This window comes from Myotis nattereri (genome assembly GCF_964212035.1).
Source record: "Myotis nattereri genome assembly, chromosome: 2".
Taxonomy (NCBI): Eukaryota; Metazoa; Chordata; class Mammalia; order Chiroptera; family Vespertilionidae; genus Myotis; species Myotis nattereri.
In genome coordinates this window covers 197,170,797-197,191,337 of record NC_138076.1, presented here as the reverse complement: position 1 = coordinate 197,191,337, position 20,541 = coordinate 197,170,797, and the positions used below count along the sequence as shown (strand labels likewise).

Sequence of the window (20,541 nt, the reverse complement as noted above, 5' to 3'; positions counted from 1 at the left end):
AAATAAACTGTTGTTTAAGCTATCAGTCTATGAATTTTTATAATATCCCTAACAAATTAAGACATAAAAAAATAGGTTTCTTCGAAGCATCCATTTAATTAAGATTGTTACCTTTCCTTAATCAAAAAAAAATTTCAAAAGCAAAAGAAAGTACAAAATCCTATCTCCAAGAATATGGAATTGAATCGTTTTTTGGAAACTCACCAAATGGCATTTTAACGTATCAATTCAGGTATAAATATTACCATGTACACATTGATTTGGCCAATGTTTATGGACCACCTCAATTAGCCACACTCTGCTAAGCAACAGTGACTCAAAGTTGAGGAAGACGTGGTCCCTGTTCTTGGCAAAAAGAAGAGAATTTCAGGGACAAGCAATGTTAGGAATGCTTAAGGTAGTTTCAGTGGTCACTGGATTGAAAGACTTTTGAAAGGTTAAGTAAGAAGGTTTAAGATAAAGAGATTAGGTTATAGAGGTGGTTCCTAGTCGGAACATGAAGAGTGTTCCAAGCCATTCCAAGGAATATGGACTTTAGCCAAAGGGCAAAGTCAAAGGGCAGAGGAGTAGAACAATTTGATTTACACTTTAGAAATTAATTATGACAAAAGTGTGGAAGATGGAAAGCAGAGGGAAGGGCACAAAGCTACATGCAGGGAGGCTGGGAGAAATCAAAGGCGTCTGAGATAGTCCAGACATAGCAGGGCCCTGAAATGGGGAAAGATTTAAGTCTTGTCTGAGTCAATGGGATTCAGTGGCCAATAATATGCAGGAGATAAGGGAGGAGAAGATGTCTGCAGTGATTTCCTGCATGGGTGACTGGCTGGAGGCAATTATGGAGGAAAGATGATGAGTTCAGCTTGCGATATGTCAAGTTGAGATGTCTAAGACACAACTGGATAGATGTGAAGTTCTGAAGGGAGTACTGACGAGCCCTGTTAAAGCTATGGGGGTGGACCCTCTTAGTAATACCAATGGGCCTTTCTACCATATGTATTTCCTGCTTGGATACATGTACACTATTTCTAGCCACCATGTAGTTGGTATCACAGAAGATATTCATTGGATGAAAGTTGGAATGATCATTATCTTCTAAGTCAGTGGTTCTCAACCTTCTGGCCCTTTAAATACAGTTCCTCATGTTGTGACCCAACCATAAAATTATTTTCGTTGCTACTTCATAACTGTAATGTTGCTACTGTTATGAATTGTAATGTAAATATCTGATATGCAGGATGGTCTTAGGCGACTCCTGTGAAAGGGTCGTTCGACCGCCAAAGGGGTCGCGGCCCACAGGTTGAGAACCACTGTTACGTGCTCTCTCTCTCTTTTACAAACAGATCATGATGCCTCACAGTTTTTGAGTGTTGGGCCCTATTCCAAGTCTTTTGTTATCTCAGCAACCTCAAAACAACACTAGGAGGTAGGTCTTATTATTTCCATTTTTACAGATGAGGAAACTGAGGCACAAAGAAATTGCAAGGTCCCATCATTAGGCAGTGGCACAGCAGCTCTTTGAACCCAGACAGTGTGGCTCCAGAGACCAAATCCATATAATCTCTGCCATAATGCCTTCCTGCAGTACATACAAAGGGAATAATTAAATATTACATACATGATTATGAATGTTCACACAAAACTTTGCTGTTAATAGTTTGACAGTGAATTGTTCATTATTACTGATTCATCTGTGATCTTTATGCATTTAAAATCCAAGATCTATTTCTCTAACAAAACTTCTCAAGACCTCTAGTTCTGTGTTGATAGGTTCCTACTGGGCTAAATTTTCAATCTTACTTATTTTATTTTTTTATACATATTTGTTAAGAAATGCAGCATGCTAGTATCATACCAGAACCTCAAATTAAGCATGCAAAAAAACACAAATTCTTGCCCGGCCAGCATGACTCAGTGGTTGAAGATCAACCTATGAACCAGGAGGTCACAGTTGGATTCCTAGTCAGGTCATATGCCTGGGTTGTGGGCTCAATCCCCAGTGTGGGGCGTGCAGGAGCAGCCAGCCGATCAATGATTCTCTCTTATCATTGATGTTTCTCTCTCCCTCTCCCTTCCTCTCTGAAATAAAAATATATTTAAAAAACAAACAAACACAAATTCCTCATACCTATTTGCACCCATCACAACGGTCCTGCTAGCAAACTCTTACATTGTCTTCATTGCTTTATATTCTGCCTCCAGTCTTTTACCTTCTAATCTATTCTATGTACGGCTTTTACTAATTCTAACTATATCATTTCATCTATTCATCCAGTCAATAAAACTTTATTGAGGATTTATTATATTTTGTAATATTATTATTAAAAAATAATCAAATGAAAATGTAGCTGGTGACAATAAGTGATACAAAAAAATAAATAAATAATGCAGGGAGTGCATGAGACCTGAAGGAAGTAAAGGACGAGTCACACAGATATCTAAGATACAAGCTTTGTAGACAGTGGAGCTCACCAGCGCACTGGCACTAAGCCAGGGAGAAGAGGTGAAAGCAGGCTAATGCAATATTGAGAGAGAGAGAAAGAGAGAGAGAGAGAGAGAGAGAGAGAGAGAGAGAGAGAGAGAGAGAGAGAGAGCGCTAGACCAGAGTGGGATAGGAGGGGCCTTAAAAGTCCAAAGTTCTAAGCTTTTCATTCAGTACTCTCCCCAATGGGGTTCCAACTTATATTGCCCTGTATTCCCATTCATGCACCTATTATATAGCCAAACATACTTTCAGATTTTCTGCTTATTAAACCACATATGTTTCCAAGGCCTTGAATGATCAAGTTTGGAATAACAGCTTTGGCGTAAGACTGATTAGGGTTCAAACACCAACTCTGTCCATTGCTTTAAGTGGACTGGTTTCTTAGTCTCTAAGAAGCCTCAGTTTCCTCATCTGTAAAAAAGGCATAATAGTACCCTACTTTTGAGACTAAAATGAGGCTGAAAGATGACAATTCATATACTGCATATAGAAGAGCTTAGCACATGGTAACTGTTCAACCAGTGAATCAATGGTAACAATTAACATAATACTGGTATGCCAGAAATAAAGCATAAAATTCTATATCAGAAGATCTGTGTTTAATCTCCAGAGCCAATAGTTAGGCTCTGTGCTTAGCTTTCTTTTTCTCTTTTATAAAATAATAATAGTATCTAACACAGTTTGTAAACTGAAAGTATCCTACAAATATTAGTTATTATAAGTTATTATAATGACAACTGTCTGCTGGATGAATGAGTGATTATAGTGATACAATCTCCAAAGCATCTTTGCAAAGTCTAATAAGTATACGTTCTTATCTAGCACTGAAAACATTTATTAAGCAACTTGTAGCACACAAGTAAATGCTATGCTAAGCACAGGAAAGACATTTAGCAGCTCTCAACAAAAGGATATATTGCATAGCTAATCATAACTTGTAGCTATTTTAGCTGCTTTCATCTTACTGTATTTGCAGCAGTTGGGTCTCCAATACCGTTTGGAAAAAAGACAGTTTTGAATTGTTGTATATCTGCTATATTCTCATCAAAGCTGATACTGAACTGCTGAAGATATCTTCCATAGCACTGTAAAAGGGCCAATTTATACTCCTAAAATAAAAAGAGCACTTGATGAAAATTTCAAAATATAATTTTTCTTATTAAAATCTGTATAAACATTAAAATTATATCCAGTAATTATTAAATTATATAGTTACTAATATTAGGTACTATTTATATTATTGTTAATAATATTCATCTTGATTATCACCACTATTACTACCACCATTACACTATTACTACCATTATCACTATCATTTCCAAACACATGTGAAAGACACTGTGCTAGGCAATTCATGTGCATTATTTCATTTAATTCTCCTCACAACAAGCCGAGTGTGAGATAAGACCATCGTAACTTTAAAGATGAGAATATCCCCAAATTCAATATCACCATGATGGTAATCCACCCACTCAGTCAGAGAGGGAGATGAGTGTGTTACTAGCCTGGCTTCTCTGATACCTCCTAAGCTCCAAAAAAGAAGGAAATAAAAAGATGGAGAGGGGAGAGGAGGGCGAAAAAGAAAGAATGAGGAAGAACAGAAGGGAATGAGGGAGAGAGACAGCAAAAGAAGGAAGGAAGGAAGGAAGGAGAGGTAAAGAGAAGGAAGGAAATGGAAAAGGAAGGAGGGGAGGGAGAAGGGGAGAGGAAGGAAAGGTGAGAGAAAGACAAAGGGAGGGGAAAGAGAGGAAGGAGAGAAAAACACAGATGAGCTGGCCCAATCTCCCTTTGATCTGTCAACAATCTCTGAAGCTGCAATAGCCCAAGCCAAAAAGTCTGAGCTATTGTTAGTTATGATTCTGTTAGCTCTAAGTCATGCTTATATTCCCATTATAAAGTCCTATGCCTCATTTCTGTAGCCCACATGGCACAGTTGATCTGGAGAGTTTCAGAGCAGTGGGTGTGAGTAGGGCTCTGAAATATGTGTCTGTTGCAACCCTTACTCAGCTTCCTCCCCTGTAACTGTGTGTCAGGACAAACAACTGCCTTTCAAGTTGCGCAGCCCCTTGGGAGGCATCCACAGTCAAGTGCTGTTTTGTTTCTATTTCTATTGACTTGTTTGTTACTGGTCACTAATTAATTCTGGTTCTTTTCTGTTCTAACTTGATTCCTATAATGAATTCAAATCTAGGTTCAAAACAAAAGTATTCCAACAAAATGATCTTTACTGTAACTAAAATAAAGAGATTCTAGAACCAAAGTAACCAGTCAAGTTCATTTTCAGGATTACAAATATATTCTTTATCAGCCCACTTTTCCATCAGTGAAAAGTATTTAAAACATTTTCTTTGTTCCTTCAAGCAAATTTTAAAATATCCTATCTAGACCTCTCTATCTGAAATATTCTGAATCCTTAGTTACTACCCATCATCCACTTGCTTTATCAACTTCTAACATGCTCCTTCCTCCTCCCTCCACCAATATCCTCTCCACCCACCTGGATATTCCTCAAACAACCCCCAACAGTGCTGTGTATCACCAGCTCCTTCTATTGAGGAGAAGCATAAAAACGGAGAGGGAACAATCTTTTAATTCTTGTCAAAACTGTTATTCCACTTTACATAAATACAGCTTACAAGTTGGAACTCATCATTTTATTTTTCCTATAGCAGCGGTTCTCAACCTGTGGGTCGTGACTCCTTTGGCAGTTCAACGACCCTTTCACAGGAGTCGCCTAAGACCATCCTGCATATCAGATATTTACATTACAATTCATAACAGTAGCAACATTACAGTTATGAAGTAGCAACGAAAATAATTTTATGGTTGGGTCACAACATGAGGAACGGTATTTAAAGGGCCAGAAGGTTGAGAACCACTGTCCTATAGTTTTCCAAACTGTATTTTCAAGTTTCTAAGAATCATGGTCCAGTTGCATGGAGCTAAAATAATTCTCTCATTTTGACAGCAGAAAATAGATCTTAGTTCTTCATTATGAAAGTTCCTTTTTACCTTATCCTCCATTTGATAAACTTCCCTCCTAAATCAAAGGATTCAAGTCCAGAAAATAGAAATATAGGAAGAAAATGACGCTGAGAAACTAAAGATTGAGAAGACACTATATACGGTCAATGTCTGGCCTAACGTCACTTTGGATAAAATAAATCTTGGTCCAAGGATCCTAGATGAGCCAAAAACTCATATTTAACTTGGAGTAATTGGGGCCTATGCCAGAACTGAAGGGAAAACTTACATTTATCATTCACTGAAAAGTCAGCGATGGTGTGTGTGGTCTTAGCAAGTCCATGAGTCCACAGCAATCTAAGACCTGAGCATTGATGTGGAACTAGAAATAGGGGCAAACTCCCATTTGGAATACAATACTGAGCAAGCAACAGGGCATGTATGGAGTGACTGCTATATTTACATTCAGCAGAACATTAACAAGGAATTGAAAGTCATTCGAACAGGCACTGGGACACAGGCAACACGACAGCAAGGCCAGAAGCCATGAGAGTTGCATGCTGGGTAAGGCCAACCATGTGAAAAACAACAGGAAGTGGTGTCTGGGCTCCTTTGTATACTGTAGGAACATGATGACTCAGCATTTCCTGTTGGGCGCCTAACCACACCCTGTTAGCTAGGGCCTCTGCTCCTAGCCACCTCCAGGCAGCTGTCTTTCTGTTCAGGAACATCTCACCTCTGGAAAAATCTCAACTACAAAATTAAAAAACAAACACTCTTTTGGTTACTGTGCCTCCTTAAAATTTTATGAATTCATTTATTTTTTTCTAAACAGCAACAATAATCAAATCATGTAAAATAGGAATGGTATCAACCAAACATAATATAGTTAGCCAAATGAGTATCATTTAGGCTCTCTTTACTCCGGAGGCACTTACTTTCATTTCGCAGAGGCTATCTCCAACCTTCAGAAGCTTTTCATTGTAATAGGCAGTGGGCAGCCGGGGTGCGTATTTGGTCCAGATATTAAACAAAGACATAGCACTGTAGAAACCACAAAATAAAATGATATCATCACAGTAGGAAAGCTCAATTAATTAGCAAGCAATCCTTAAAAACTTATCTGGTGCTAAGTATTTCCAATGCGCCCTTTTTTTGATGTCTAATCCCTCTCTCTCTCTCTCTCTCTCTCTCTCTCTCTCTCTCTCTCTCTATATATATATATATATATATATATATATATATATATATATATACACTAGAGGCCCGGTGCACAAAAATTTGTGCACTCGGGGGGGAGGGGGGTCCCTCAGCCCGGCCTGTGCCCTCTCGAAGTCTGGGACCCCTTGGGAGATAACGACCTGCTGGCTTAGGCCTGCTCTCGGGTGGCAGAGGGCAGGCCCAATCCCTAGGTGCTGCCCCTGGTTGGGCTCGGAGCAGGGCCAATTGGGGAGTTGGGGCGTCTACCCCTGTCATGCACAGAGCAGGGCGATTGGGAGGTTGTGATGCCACCCTCAGTCATGCTCAGGGTAGGGCCGATTGGGGGGTTGGGGCACCGTCCCCTGTCACACTCAAGGCAGGGTCGATGGGGAGGTTGCGGCGCCACCCTGTCACGCACAGAGCAGGGCCCATCAGGGGGTTGGGGCGCCGCACCCTGTCACACACAGAGCAGGGCCGATCAGGGGGTTGGGGCACCGCACCCTGTCACACACAGAGCTGCAGGACGATCAGGGGGTTGGGGAGCTCCCCCCTATCAGGCACAGAGCAGGGCTGATCAGGGGGTTGGGGCGCCTTCCCCTGTCACAAACAGAGCAGGGTGGATAGGGAGGTTGTGGCCCCGCCCCCTGTCACACACAGAGCCGCAGGGCAATCAGGGGGTTTGGGCGCTGGCTCCTGTCACGCTGATCTCGGTGCCGGGAGGTCTCGCGGCTCTGCTGATCCCGGTGCTGGGAGGCATATTACCCTTTTACTATATAGGGTAGAGGCCTGGTGCATGGGTGGGTGCCGGCTGGTTTGCCCTGAAGGGTGTCCTGGATCAGGGTGGGGGTCCCCACTGGGGTGCCTGGCCAGCCTGGGTGAGGGGCTGAGGGCTGTTTGCAGCTGGTCACACACCCTTCAGGGTGGGGGTCCCCACTGGGGTGCCTGGCCAGTCTGGGTGAAGGGCTGAGGGCTGTTTTCAGGCTGGGGGTGACTGAAGCTCCCAACCGCTCCTTTTTTTCTTTTTCTTTTTTTTATTCTGGGCCAGCTTTAGCTTTGAGGCTTGGCTCCAGCTCTTAGGCTTCCACTGCTGAAAGTAGGTTTCTGGCCTTTGCTTACAATGTTGCGATCCTGCTGGCTGAAGCCTGGAGGACTAAAGCAGGTTTCTGGGGTTTTGTTTAGCTTCTATATTTGTTACATAGTTGCTTAGAGTTGCAGCTCAGAGGCCTGCAGCGGCAGGCGGGAAACGTTGGAGTCCTCCGTCACTGAAGCAAGCAAGCCTCATGTCAGTTTCAAGCTGCCTGGCTGCCGGCCGCCATCTTGGCTGGCAGTTAATTTGCATATTGCCCTGATTAGCCAATGGGAAGGGTAGCGGTCGTACGCCAATTACCATGTTTCTCTTTTATTAGATAGGATATATATATAATATATAATATGAAAATGAGGTTGAGCCTCCGTCACAGTCACGACCAGCTCAGGAGGAGGGGTTGGGCCCTGCCCAAGCCTGAGAGATCAACACAGAGGGGCGCCTGCTCCAAGCCTCTGTGGTGCATCTGGGGGCAAGCCCCCAGCGGACACACACACACAAACACGGAGCCTGCTCCAAGCCTCCGCGGCCAGACTGCAGATGTCCATCAATAGGGCATTCCCTGAGGGCTCCCAGACTGTGAGAGGGGGCAGGCTGGGCTGAGGGACCCCCCCACTCCCCAGTGCATGAATTTTGTGCACCGGGCCTCTAGTCTATATAATAAAAGCCTAAGTGACCATTATGGCGGAATGACCAGAACGACAAGTAACTTGAAACACAGGAGCTGCCCCCTGGTGGTCAGTCAGTGCGCTCCCACAGGGGGAGTACCACTCAACCAGAAGCAGGGCTCACAGCTGGTGAGCATAGTGGCGGTGGCAGGAGCCTCTCCTGCCTTCATGGCAGTGCTGAAGTGGAGTGAGCTGAGCGGTAAGGAGCAGCAAGCAGGCAGGCGGTAAGGAGCGAGGGGTTTTGGACTGTGAGAGGGATGTCTGACTGCTGGCTTAGGCCCGCTCTCCAGGGAGCAGGCTTAAGCCAGCAGTCAGACATCCCCTGAGGGGTCCAGGACTGCAAGAGGGCGCAGGCGGGGCTGAGGGACAACCCCCTCCCCAGTGCATGAGTTTCATGCACTGGGCCTCTAGTTACTAATAAATTATAACTATAGCTAAAATCATTGCTTTTGTGCAAAGCACTGATGGAAGCTTTTTATATGTATTTTTATAAAACAGATGTTTTTAAGTTTGCAGAAAAATTGAACAGAAGGTATAGAGATTCCCTATATACCTCCTGCCCCACACATGTACAGCCTCCCCCATTATCCAAATCCCCCACCAGAGTGGTACAACAGTTACAATTGATGAACCTACATTGACACATCATTATCGCCCAGTGTCCATAGCTTACATTTGGGTTTACTCTTGGTGTTGTATATTCTATGCATTTTGACAAACGTATGATATTACTATTCACTGCCTTAAAAATCCTCTGTGCTCTGCATATTCATTCCTCCCTACCCTCAACCCCAGGTAACCACTGATCTTTTTATACTATCCATAGTTTTGTCTTTTTCAAACTGTCATGTAGTTGAAATCATCTAGTATATAGCCTTTTCAGACTGGCTTCTTCCACTAAGTAATGTGCATTTAAGATTCCCCCATGTTTTTTCATGGCTTGATAGCACATTTCCTTTCAGCACTGAATAATATTCCATTGTTTGGATGTACCACAGTTCATTTATCCTTTCACTTAATGACAGACATTTGCTCCCAAGTTTGTCCATTTGAATAAAGCTGCTATAAACATCCATGTACAGACTTATGTATGAACATAAGTTTTCAACTCCTTCCAGCAAATACCAAGAACAGTTTACCAGAATATATTCAATTTTATAAAAAACCACCAAAGTATCTTCCAAAGTGGCTGTACTCACCAGCAATGAGAGATCCTATTGCTCCATGTCCTCAACAGTATTTGTTGTTGTCAGTGTTCCAGATTTTGGCCATTCTAATAAATGTGTAGTGGTGTATCATTGTTATTTTATTTTATTTTTAATATATTGTATTGTTTTTTTACAGAGAGGAAGGGAGAGGAATAGAGAGTCAGAAACATCAATGAGCAAGAAACATCGATTATCTGCCTCCTGCACACTCCCTATTGGGTATGTGCCCGCAACCAAGGTACATGCCCTTGACCGGAAGCGAAACTGGGACCCTTGAGTCCATAGGCAGAGGCTGTATCCACTAAGCCAAACCGGTTAGGGCATCATTGTTCTTTTAATTTGCATCTCCCAGGTGATATATAATGTGAAGCATCTTTCTTTAGGTTTATTTGCCATTTGAATATCTTCTCTGGTCTGTTAAGGTCTTTGGCCCACTCTTTTAATCAGATTGTTTTTTCTTACTGTTGAGTATTAAAGTTCTTTGTATAGTTTGATAATAGTCCTTTATCAGATATATCTTTTGCAAATTTTTCTCCCTATCTGAGGGTTGGTTTTTATTCTCTTGACAGTGACTTTCACAAAGCATAAAATTTTAATTTTAATGAAGTCCAGCTTATTAATTCTTTCTTTCATGGATCATGCCTTTGATGTTATATAAAAACATATTGACCCATGGTCATCTACATTTCTCCTCTGTTATCTTTTAGGAACTTTATAGCATTGTGTTTTATGTTAGGTTTGTGATCTATTTTGAGTTAATTTCTGGGAAGAGTATAAGGTCTCTGTCTGATTCATTTATTTTTTACAGGTGGATATCCAGTTGTTCTAATACCATTTGTTGAAGTGACTATCTCTACTCCATTGTATTGCCTTTGCTCCTGTCTCCATTGTATTGCCTTTGCTCCTGACTATATTTATGTGTGCCTATTTCTGGGCTCTCTGCTCTGTGCCTTTGATCTACTTGTCCACTTTTACCAACACCACACTCAATTAATGTAGCTTTATATTAAGTCTTGATTGAGGTCAGCGACTGTCAGTCCTCCAACTTTGTTTTCAATATTATGTTAGCTGTTCTGGATCTTTTGCTAACTTGCTTTTTTTTTTCATTTCATTTTCACAACAACCCTAAGATGGGTAATATTAATATCCCAAATATACAGTTGATGAAACTGAGGCTTAGTGTATTCATGCTCTTAACTAGTACGTATTTAACTGAGCCTTCCAATCCTCTGGAATATAAACTCCTTGAGAGCAAGGACCTCGACTATATTATTCATTGTCAAGCTCCAAGAGTAGTGAATATAGTACATATAGGTACACAATAAATATTTGTTGAAACAATGAATGAATGGCTGAATGAATAGGAAAAAAAAACGTTCTTTGCTTTTATTTTATTCTTTTTTATAAAGGGTACAAGGATTCAAATACCTAGTCAATCCATTTAGGGCGATGCTTCATTCCACCAAGTAAAACAAAAACAAAGCATACATTATTCTCAACATAGTTTCCAATCAAAGTTTCAGGGGGTAGCGGATCATTGCTTATTTTGTTCATTCATTTAGTTAACATTTACTCCTTCCTACTCTCTCAGACATTATAAATGCCTCTAGGAAAAATCCAAATTTCCCTTGACAGTTGTCCAATCCTAGCATACATTTCCAGATAAGGACAGTGTTATGGATTAATGCTCTTCTAAGAAGAGACACCAGAGAGCACTTGAGCTTACTCTGGTTCTTTTTCCCTTCCTCCCTCCTTCTCTCCCTGCCTTCCTCTTTCTCTCCCTTCCTACCTCTTCCTTCTCTCTGTTCGTCCTCAGAGGAAAGGCTATATGAGGACAAAGTGGGTACCTGTAAGCCAGAAAGAGAGCTCTCACCGGAAACTGACCCTTCCAAACCTTGATCTGGGATATCTAGCATCCAGAACTGTGAGAAAATACATTTCTGTTTTTTAAGACAGACAATGTATGGTATTTGTATGGCAGCCCAAAATAACTACTACAGACAGGAATCTAAAGTCAAGGACTGAAAATGGTTCTAGTACTTTGATATATGTGTTGGGATATTAATAATACAACCTTGAATAGAAATGTCAATTAATTCATTAAGGTAATTAAATGATATTGATTGAGTGACAAGGGAAGTAGGGGGCTAGGGTATTCCTGTCTTTGTGGACTGAGTAATAATATTAGTTGCTAAAAAATGTACACATGAAACAAGTACTAAATAACAATACCAAATAAATATTGTGGCAAATATAGCCCATAGAAGTTTAAAAAGGTAGAAGCTTTTGGGGTTTTTGTTTGTTTTACCTTTTTCTGTTTCATTTGATGCTTCATGAAATCCTACAATATTAGAATAAATATAATGAATGCGAAAAACTCACCATCTTGATAGAATTCTTTTTAAATTTTTATTTTATATTATTTTTCCCATTACCATTTATCTCCTTTCTGCCCTTTCACCTCCACCCACCCACCTCCACCTGCCTGCAATGACCTCACTGCTGTGCATGTCCATGATTCTTTTTCTTTTTTGCTCAATCCCTCCAACCCCTAAATTATGTAGATGAAAGAGTTAATTCTTTCAAACCTTATGGGTGACATAATGATGACTAGGTTTGTTACTCATAAAAGAAAAATATCAGCTTTGTTAATTTAATCAAGGTTATATAATAAAAGAACTTTCTTTTTTTTTTTAAGTGAACCCTAAGATCAAGTTAAGACTGCTTGTTGGGAATGGCTTACATAATGATTAAACATGGAAAATATAACATAGACTATATAATATACATCATTTAAGAAAAGAATGTTAATACAGTTTGGATTGCTGATTGATTATAGCTGCTACTGGATATTTAGAATTTTCTAAAATAGAAATTCACAACTATATAAAGCATATGTCTAAATCTTATATGTTTATAACAAAAGCATACCTTTTAAAAATTTATCAGACTCTAAATCTAATGACATTGTCCATCTGATCAAAATCTACATTTTGAAGACTATGAATTTTTATGTTTATGGAAGGTCTTACAGTTACAAAAGGAAACAAATGTTGATTGTAAGGAATAACCATCTGTCAAATATTTTAGAAAAGTAAATCCCACCTCCTGTATTCCTAACTGGTCTCCACCTTGTCATTCTTGCTCCATTTGAACAAGACCACCAAAATAATATTTTAAAACAAAATCACATGAGGTTAATACCTTGCCAAAAACTACCCAATGGTTTCTCATTGCATTCGGAATCAACACAAACTCTATAAATGGCCTCTAAACCCTTCCAGAGCCCTATCTCCTCCTCTAATCTCACCTCATGCCACTGCACCCACACTCAGCAAGCTATGCTAAATGGACTTCTGTCCATGCCTCCAAAGTCTCTGACTCTCTCCTGCCAAGATCTTCCCACATGCTTGTTCTCTCTATTTATCCTCTCTCCTTGCCTGGTCAACTGCCAGCCCTCCTCCTAATCTCAGCTTAATGTCACTGCCCTCACCATTCATTTGAAATGTCCCTGCTGTGTTCTTTTTAAGCCTCTGCTCAAGCCTCTATCCTGACCGCCTTATTGAAAATGACAACCTCCTGTCTCCCATCCCGTAACCCTTCCTCTCTTTCATTTTTCTCCGTAGCATGTATCACTTTCTAGGTCACCATACAATAGACTTGCTTAATATGTTTATTATCTATTTCCTCCTCTAGAATATAAACACCAAGAGGGCGAGGATTTTTATCTGGTTCACTGCTGTATCCCCAGCACCTAGTACAATGCCTGGCACATATACGTGCTCAGTAACTTCTCCCTGTGTTGCCCTTGTTTCTGTGTTGACTTAATGACTCATTTGGAAGCCTATCTCCCTCTCTAGACTACAAGTTCCATGAGCACAGATTCCCATATCTATTTTGTTCACCACTGTATACCTCACAACAAGGGCAGTGCCTGGCACATAATAGACACTCAATTAAAATTATTGTATAAAAAAAAATACCTAAATTGTAGGAGAGGTTAGATTGCTAAGGTCCATGCTAATCTTTAACATTTGTGACCCTCTAATAAGTCTGTTTAAAGATGGGGCAGGTCCTGTACTTACTTATCGATCCAGGTCTACTTTCCCATATATAACACTAACGATGATTGAAATGCAAGGATAATAACCCTTGAATGCTTTCAATACCAAATATGCACTGAATGTTTACTATGTCCCAATCACCAGGGTAGGTGCTGGAGAGAGAGCAATGAAAAAGAGACACATCACTCCAAAGTCACACGGAGCTTACATTCTAATGGTGGAGAGAGACAGCCCACAGCAAAACAAATAAATAAAAAATATAAATTGATGGACAAACCTGAATTAGGTATGAAAAGTCACTCCAAGGAGGTAAAAACTGAGCTAAGACCTGAAAGAAGAGAAGGAACCAACTATTTGAAAAGCTTAAGCAAGAATATTTCAGACAAAGGAGGCAGCAAATACTAACTCCCTGGGGTGAGAAACAGTAGGATGTTTCCCTGGAAAGTCCTGAGAGACAAGTGAGGATGAGCTGAGATGAGAGAGGCAGGTAAGGTCAGGTCCTCAGACTCTGGGGATATCATTAGAAGTCTCAATTTTATTCTAAAAAGCAAGGGAGGGCAATAGGAAGTCTTTAAATAGCTGAGTGGGTGATTTATTCATAAAGGTCGCCCTGACTGCTATGTGAAGGATACCTCTGAGCATCAAGTATCTGCAGGGAAAATCCAAGATGGTGGTGGTTTGAATTGGAATGTTGGCCATGGAGATGGAAAGATAAAGTGCTAGCTAAGGCACAAACACGGAAATATTTTAAATACAAATATACATAGCTTAGGTATGTAATGTGCTCTCCTTGGTTGATTCTTGGTTTTCATATTACTTGGCCCATCATCAGGATTTGCCACAGTTGATCAGTCATCCCTTCCTTTTCGAAACACTTTCTTTACCTGGCTTCCAGTACACCACTCACTTACTGATTTTCTCCTACTTCCTTGGCTACTCTTTTAAATCTCTGCCAGTTTTGTGTGTGTTTTTTATCCGTCCCTCCCCCCATGGTCAATGTTCAATCATCCCAGGGTTCAGTCCTGGGACTCTCATCTTCTCCATCCACTCACTCCCTCAACTATTCCATCAAGTACCACCACTTAAATATCACTGATATGCTGACAAATCCCAAATGTATATCTGACCTGCAGATCCAAATGTCCAAGTACCTACATAATGGCTCTGCCTGAATGCTGAATTACATCTCAATCTTAATATACCTAAATACTAAACTCATGATTTCCCTCCTGCCAGAAACCAGTTCTTCCCACAGTCACAATCCAATCCAGGGACCTTCACATTTGCCAGTCTTCCTGTTTGGCAAGTTCCTTCTACAGAAATACTCATCACTCACTACCATATCTGCTCATCTTTCTCCAAGGCCACTTTTCCTGACCTTCTCTGAGCATCCTCCCTATCACCCCCCATTTTAAGTCATCCCATATCCCCCACCCCCACTATCTGTTCTAATTTTCTCCCCACCACTATCGCCTTGTGACATAATTTCCTTACAGATGTGTTTAGTAGCCATCTGTAGTCACAAAAATAATGTGTTGCATGAGGATACAAATTTTTATATATTTTTCTAACTTGATGTTTTCCGAGTATGGTACCTGATGTACAGTAGGTGCTCAATAAATAGTTAAATACATGAAAGAATAATAAACATAAATTAAAACGATCTCTTCATTTTAAATGCATAAATAGAAATATCAGTTGAAACGATTCACTATTCTGGTGTTCTCTGCCATGTGTTTAGATTTATAACTGTTCAGTTTGCACGGTATTTTGACTGGGAGGAAAAAGATAGTAACATAAACAAAAAAGAAACTTAACAACAGGTAGTTTGCAGTTGGAGATAATAACATAGTGATAGAAACCCCCAAACGGCAAACAGATGTGCAAAATTAGTCACAAAATCACGAAAAAGTCACTGTGGTCCTAAGAAGACTATAAAAAGGAATTCAAAGCGCATGTTCACAGAATGGCATACTTCATGGCCAGCCTCAAGAACTTTTTCAAGAACATAAACTACCTCAAAGTGACTCCTTTTCCTCCCTACACAAAACTGCCCCCACAACAAGAAAACTTGTAAAATCTGGGAGCGAGCCTGGAATGTACTGACTGGTCTGGAGTAGCAATTAGGAGACACTCAGAAACAACGGATAAGAAACACTGACCAAGCAGGAAGCAAAGATACAATTAAGGACGGAAAAGCGATTCTCGTCTCCGCTTCTTAAACTTTGTTGGCATATCCAGGGACTTAGGGCGGTCCAAGCTCCGGGACCACCCGCGTCCTCTCCAGCGTCCCTGCCTCGCCCCGGGCGGCCTACTCCCCCCGCCCGTCCCCTCCCTCCCTTGTCCCCCCGCCCCCGTCCCGCCAGCGCCCCGCCTCCTCTCACCCCCGCCGGTTGAACTCGTGCTTCTTCTCCACCGTTGTCGACAAAGCCTCCTTTCTCCTCATAAAGCCTAGCAACTCCTGGATCTCCTTCTCCAGAGAGGCCAGGAGTGGGTTTTTAGCGTCCAGCGGCCCATAAAACACGGCGAGGGGCAGCGTGTCTTCGTGGCAGGTGGGGTTGGGCATCGAGTCCAGGGAGCTCGCCTTCGTCTGCAGGGTCTTGGAGACTGTGGCGGAGACGGGGAGCAGGGGCACCGGCAGTCCTGGCTGAGACGCGGAGATGCCAGACATGCTGGAGGAGGTGATCGAGGGACGGCCGTGCGCCGCCATGTCGACCAGCACAGGAGTGTACAGACGCGGTTGCCTGGCGACGGTGTCGTGGCAACCAGGCATCCAACCAACGCGCTTTTGGGGGAAACACAGTGGCCCCTGGAGGGCAAAGGAAGAAAGAGTCAAGTCCAGAAAGCAATTGATACCCCTGAAGGTTTTGGGGGGATTTTGCGGGGGGTGGGGGGGGGGATGAAGGTTCTGGACAGAGAGCCCGCGAATAGGAGAGCCTAAACTTACAGATTCAAACTATTCCTTTTTTTTAATTTTATTTAGACCGCATAATGATGATGATTATCATCATTAATATGTACTAGGCATTGTTCTAAACATTTGAAACATCATCTTATTAGTCATTAGAATAGCTTCACAACTTAAGATGTTATTAGTACCTCACAGTTTACGAAACCAAAGTTTACAGAAGTTTAGTCATTTGATCAAGGTCAGAGTAAACCCTAGAGTCAGGAACCAACCAGGTCTTAGCCTTCTGACTTCAAAGCCTGTATTCAAAATGAATAGTTTGTACTGACCATCTCCAAAACACTAAGCATATCAATCAAACTGAAATTTTAAAAATATGTGACAAGCAATTTAAAAATCAAGTACATGCAACTGTCCATTCGCTTCCCTCTATTTGTCTCTTGAGGTTTATAACTGTGGGAGTGATGTCTGTGTTTAACAATTATGACTACTTTTTATTGATTCATTTGTATTTCAGACATATCCTAACTATCACTATATTCTAAATTAAAGTGCATTTTACTCAATCTTAACTATTGAACATTAATGTGTACTAGTGGCAAGACTTTTTAAAATTTAGCCCTAAAAATATTCCTCCTTGGCACATTTACAAAAAAAGTATTTTTAAATCTCTCTCTTTTTTTCAATCAGCTTGGTAAATCTTTTTCTTCTTGTCTGATCCTTGTTCTCACATAACAGACTTGTCCAGTTAGTATAAAAGGCTGGTGTGATTTGCCACTGAGTACTAGCTATTATATTGATGAAAGTGAAACTGCCAGATAAAATTAAATGGAAGTGACCAGAGAGGAGGAAAGAAAATAAAAATAAAACAGATAAAGTTAGGATTTTTCTCCATGACCTGGGTGTTCTCACAACCTCAGTCATAGTGCAAGCACATTGCAAAGTCACTGGTAAAGAAAATGTGACTAATTTCAAATACTTGAATTATGAAACATTGCATCTTAGTCATTTTTCTCCTTGCAAATACTGTTAACAATGCTTAACCTTCAGTAGATTTTGGAGCTTGTCTGAATAATTTAAATGGGTGCTATACTCTGAATCATCATTGTGGTAAAAATGAGTTTCATTTTCTTCCATTTAAATTATATTTGAAGCATTTTTTTGAATATATGAGGTGTTATCTTTCTTGTAATGAGATGCAGCTATTCGAATATCTTTTTTATTTCCTTGTCACTCTGCTTTATTCTGTTCGCCATAGTGAAAGAATGGAGCTCTGCAACTGTTGTGTCTGGCAAGGCTAAGAAATGTAAATAGCTTCATTATAAATAATGTAAATTGCTACTTCCTTATAATTAGTGTCTTTGCAGGCTGCAGGGCTCCTTTTTGCCCATCCCAGAGTCGTTATCATCTAAAGCAACTATTAGAGAAAGAAATAATAAGGTTAATACTCTTTCTATTCCTAATTTAGCTTTTAATCATTTGAACTGTTCCAAATATGTACATATATATATGGTATATTTTTAAAAGCACAAAGTTCTCCCCTTGCCACCTCACCATCTAATGTAGACTTTATTTTTCAACTTCTTCATCCCTTCATTCAGCAACCATATTTTAGGGTGATATACAATGAATAAATGAACCCACCCATTCCCTACAAGAAGCAGATGACACACAACTAACCATGATAAAAAGGTACATATGAGCCCAGCCGGCGTGGCTCAGTGTTGAGCGTTGATCTATGAGCCAGGAGGTCATGGTTGGATTCCCAGTCAGGGTACATACAGGGTTGAGGGCTCGATACCCAGTGGGGGATGTGCAGGAGGCAGCCCATCAAGGATTCTCTCTCATCATTGATGTTTCTCTTTCTCTCTCTCTCTCCCTCTCCCTTCCTTTCTGAAATCAAAAAAAATTAAAATTTTTAAAAAATGACATGCTGTGAAATGTGCTGTGATGAAGGTTTAAAAAATGCTAAGAGAGTCTCAACATGGAGCTTGGAACTGGAAAGAGGATGGTAGAAGGGGTGATGTTTTAGCCCTGGACAGTAATTGCCACTCATTAACAGAAAGACCCTTGCAACGGGGATTTGCCTATTTGCTGTGATGACCTAGCACCCCAGCCTAGCAACTGGCATAGAGGATGACTCAAATCTTTGTTGGAATGAGTGAATGAAAAGATATAAGATAAAACATTTAGAAGGTTATCCTGAATGATAGAAAAGCCTGAGTAAGGTACAGTCATAAATATAAATAGCAAGTTACATAAGTAACCTGTCTAGTGTGGTAAACCACCAACTGCAGTAGATCCAAAGGCAGAAAATAAGACAGAAAGAGAAACATTATCAAATATAGTAGGTAGTTGGAAGATGTGCTAAGAAATTTTAACTTAGTTCTGTATTCAGTGGGGAGTCTTAGAATAACAGTATAATATACAGGTTAAAGCCCAAATTCAGGGGCCTGAAAACATGGTTTTAATTCTCAGTTTTTCCAAGTTACTTAGCCTCACTGTGCCTTCATTTATTCATCTGTAAAATGGGGCTGAAATAATAATACTACTTACCTCATTATTTTGCTTTGTTTAGAAATAATTGAGTTAATATATGTAAAACCTATAAAATAGTGCCTGGCACATAGTAAGTGCTATGGTAATGTTTGCTAATATAATTATTTACTTGGGAACCATCAAAAGTTCCTAAACAGAGAAGAGCATGATCTAGTCTGTATTTTATGTATTTTAGAATGGAACTATTATGGCAGAATGAAAGACAGATTGGAGCAAAGCAGGTTATATCTAATCACAGTTGCACAAATTACCACTATATATATATATATATGGCTGATATGCAAAGTGTCCCTCAGGAGTTCGACTGCAAGAGTTTGATAGCTCACTATGACGTGCGCTGACCACCAGGAGGTGGCACGGAACATGGCAAGCGACCAGAAGCAGTGGTCGCTGAGGGAGCAAGGGAAGCAGGAGGCGGGTAGGGAACCTGATTGGCCCTGATCACTGGCCAGGCCTAGGGACCCTACACATGCACGAATTTTGTGCACCGGGCCTCTAGTGGTTATATATAGTCAACAAATGAGACAGAAGTAGCCAACTAAAACCACAGATAGACACTGAGGCAGAATTAGTAGGAAAACAAGTTATAATCAATAAAGTAAATGTAGAGACATGAAGTAATATGTAATTTATATAAATATATATATACACATATAGTGTAACATATATTTTATGTAATATATATAAAATGGCTATAAAAGTATTCGCAGAAATTCTAACAGAATGTATTTATGGTCATGAATTAATGCTTTCCTAAAAGTAAAAGACAAAAAAAAAAAAAATCTAATCAACTTGAATAGATTAAAAAAAACTTATAGAACAATGAAAAAATACCACCACAAAGGTAGAAAAACAAGCCACACACATACACCGGGGAAAGATATTTCTAATGCATAACCTACTGTGTGAACACCATATTGATAAGTATCAATAGCAGGCTCAGACCAGATAAAGATACGGCTTAGGTAAATCAATTTATTACAGATTACCAGTGGGAGTCTGTAGTCAGGATTTATGACAAAGAGATCAGTAACACTATCCAGGCCAGATTGGAAGATAAGTTTTCAAAACATAAAATCCTCACCAGTGGTACATAGCTCTCAGTGGTTCTCAACCTTCTGGCCCTTTAAATACAGTTCCTCATGTTGTGACCTCAGCCATAAAATTATTTTTGTTGCTATTTCATAACTGTAAGATTGCTACTGTTATGAATTGTAATGTAAATATCTGATATGCAGGATGGTCTTAGGCGACCCCTGTGAAAGGGTCGTTCACTGCCAAAGGGGTCGCGGCCCACAGGTTGAGAACCGCTGCGGTCTAGATGGTAATATCCCTGCATCTTTCAAGTCTTTGATGATGTTTGAACAAATTTCTGCAATTCCTCCGGAGTGCAGTATTGCCTCT

General features: G+C 40.5%; 1 protein-coding gene across 1 annotated transcript in view; it reads right to left on the bottom strand.

Annotated features, from left to right (window-relative positions):
• The window catches only part of CFAP54 (cilia and flagella associated protein 54), a gene marked incomplete at its 5' end in the record, with an annotated part of 249,288 nt that extends 232,845 nt beyond the window's left edge, over positions 1-16,443 (bottom strand). The window contains 3 exons of the mRNA XM_081083442.1: positions 3,448-3,591; positions 6,385-6,490; positions 16,055-16,443. Coding sequence (XP_080939568.1) covers positions 3,448-3,591; positions 6,385-6,490; positions 16,055-16,443 — 639 coding nt within the window. The remainder of the gene's footprint in view (positions 1-3,447; positions 3,592-6,384; positions 6,491-16,054) is intronic.
• Positions 16,444-20,541: the final 4,098 nt, after the last annotated feature.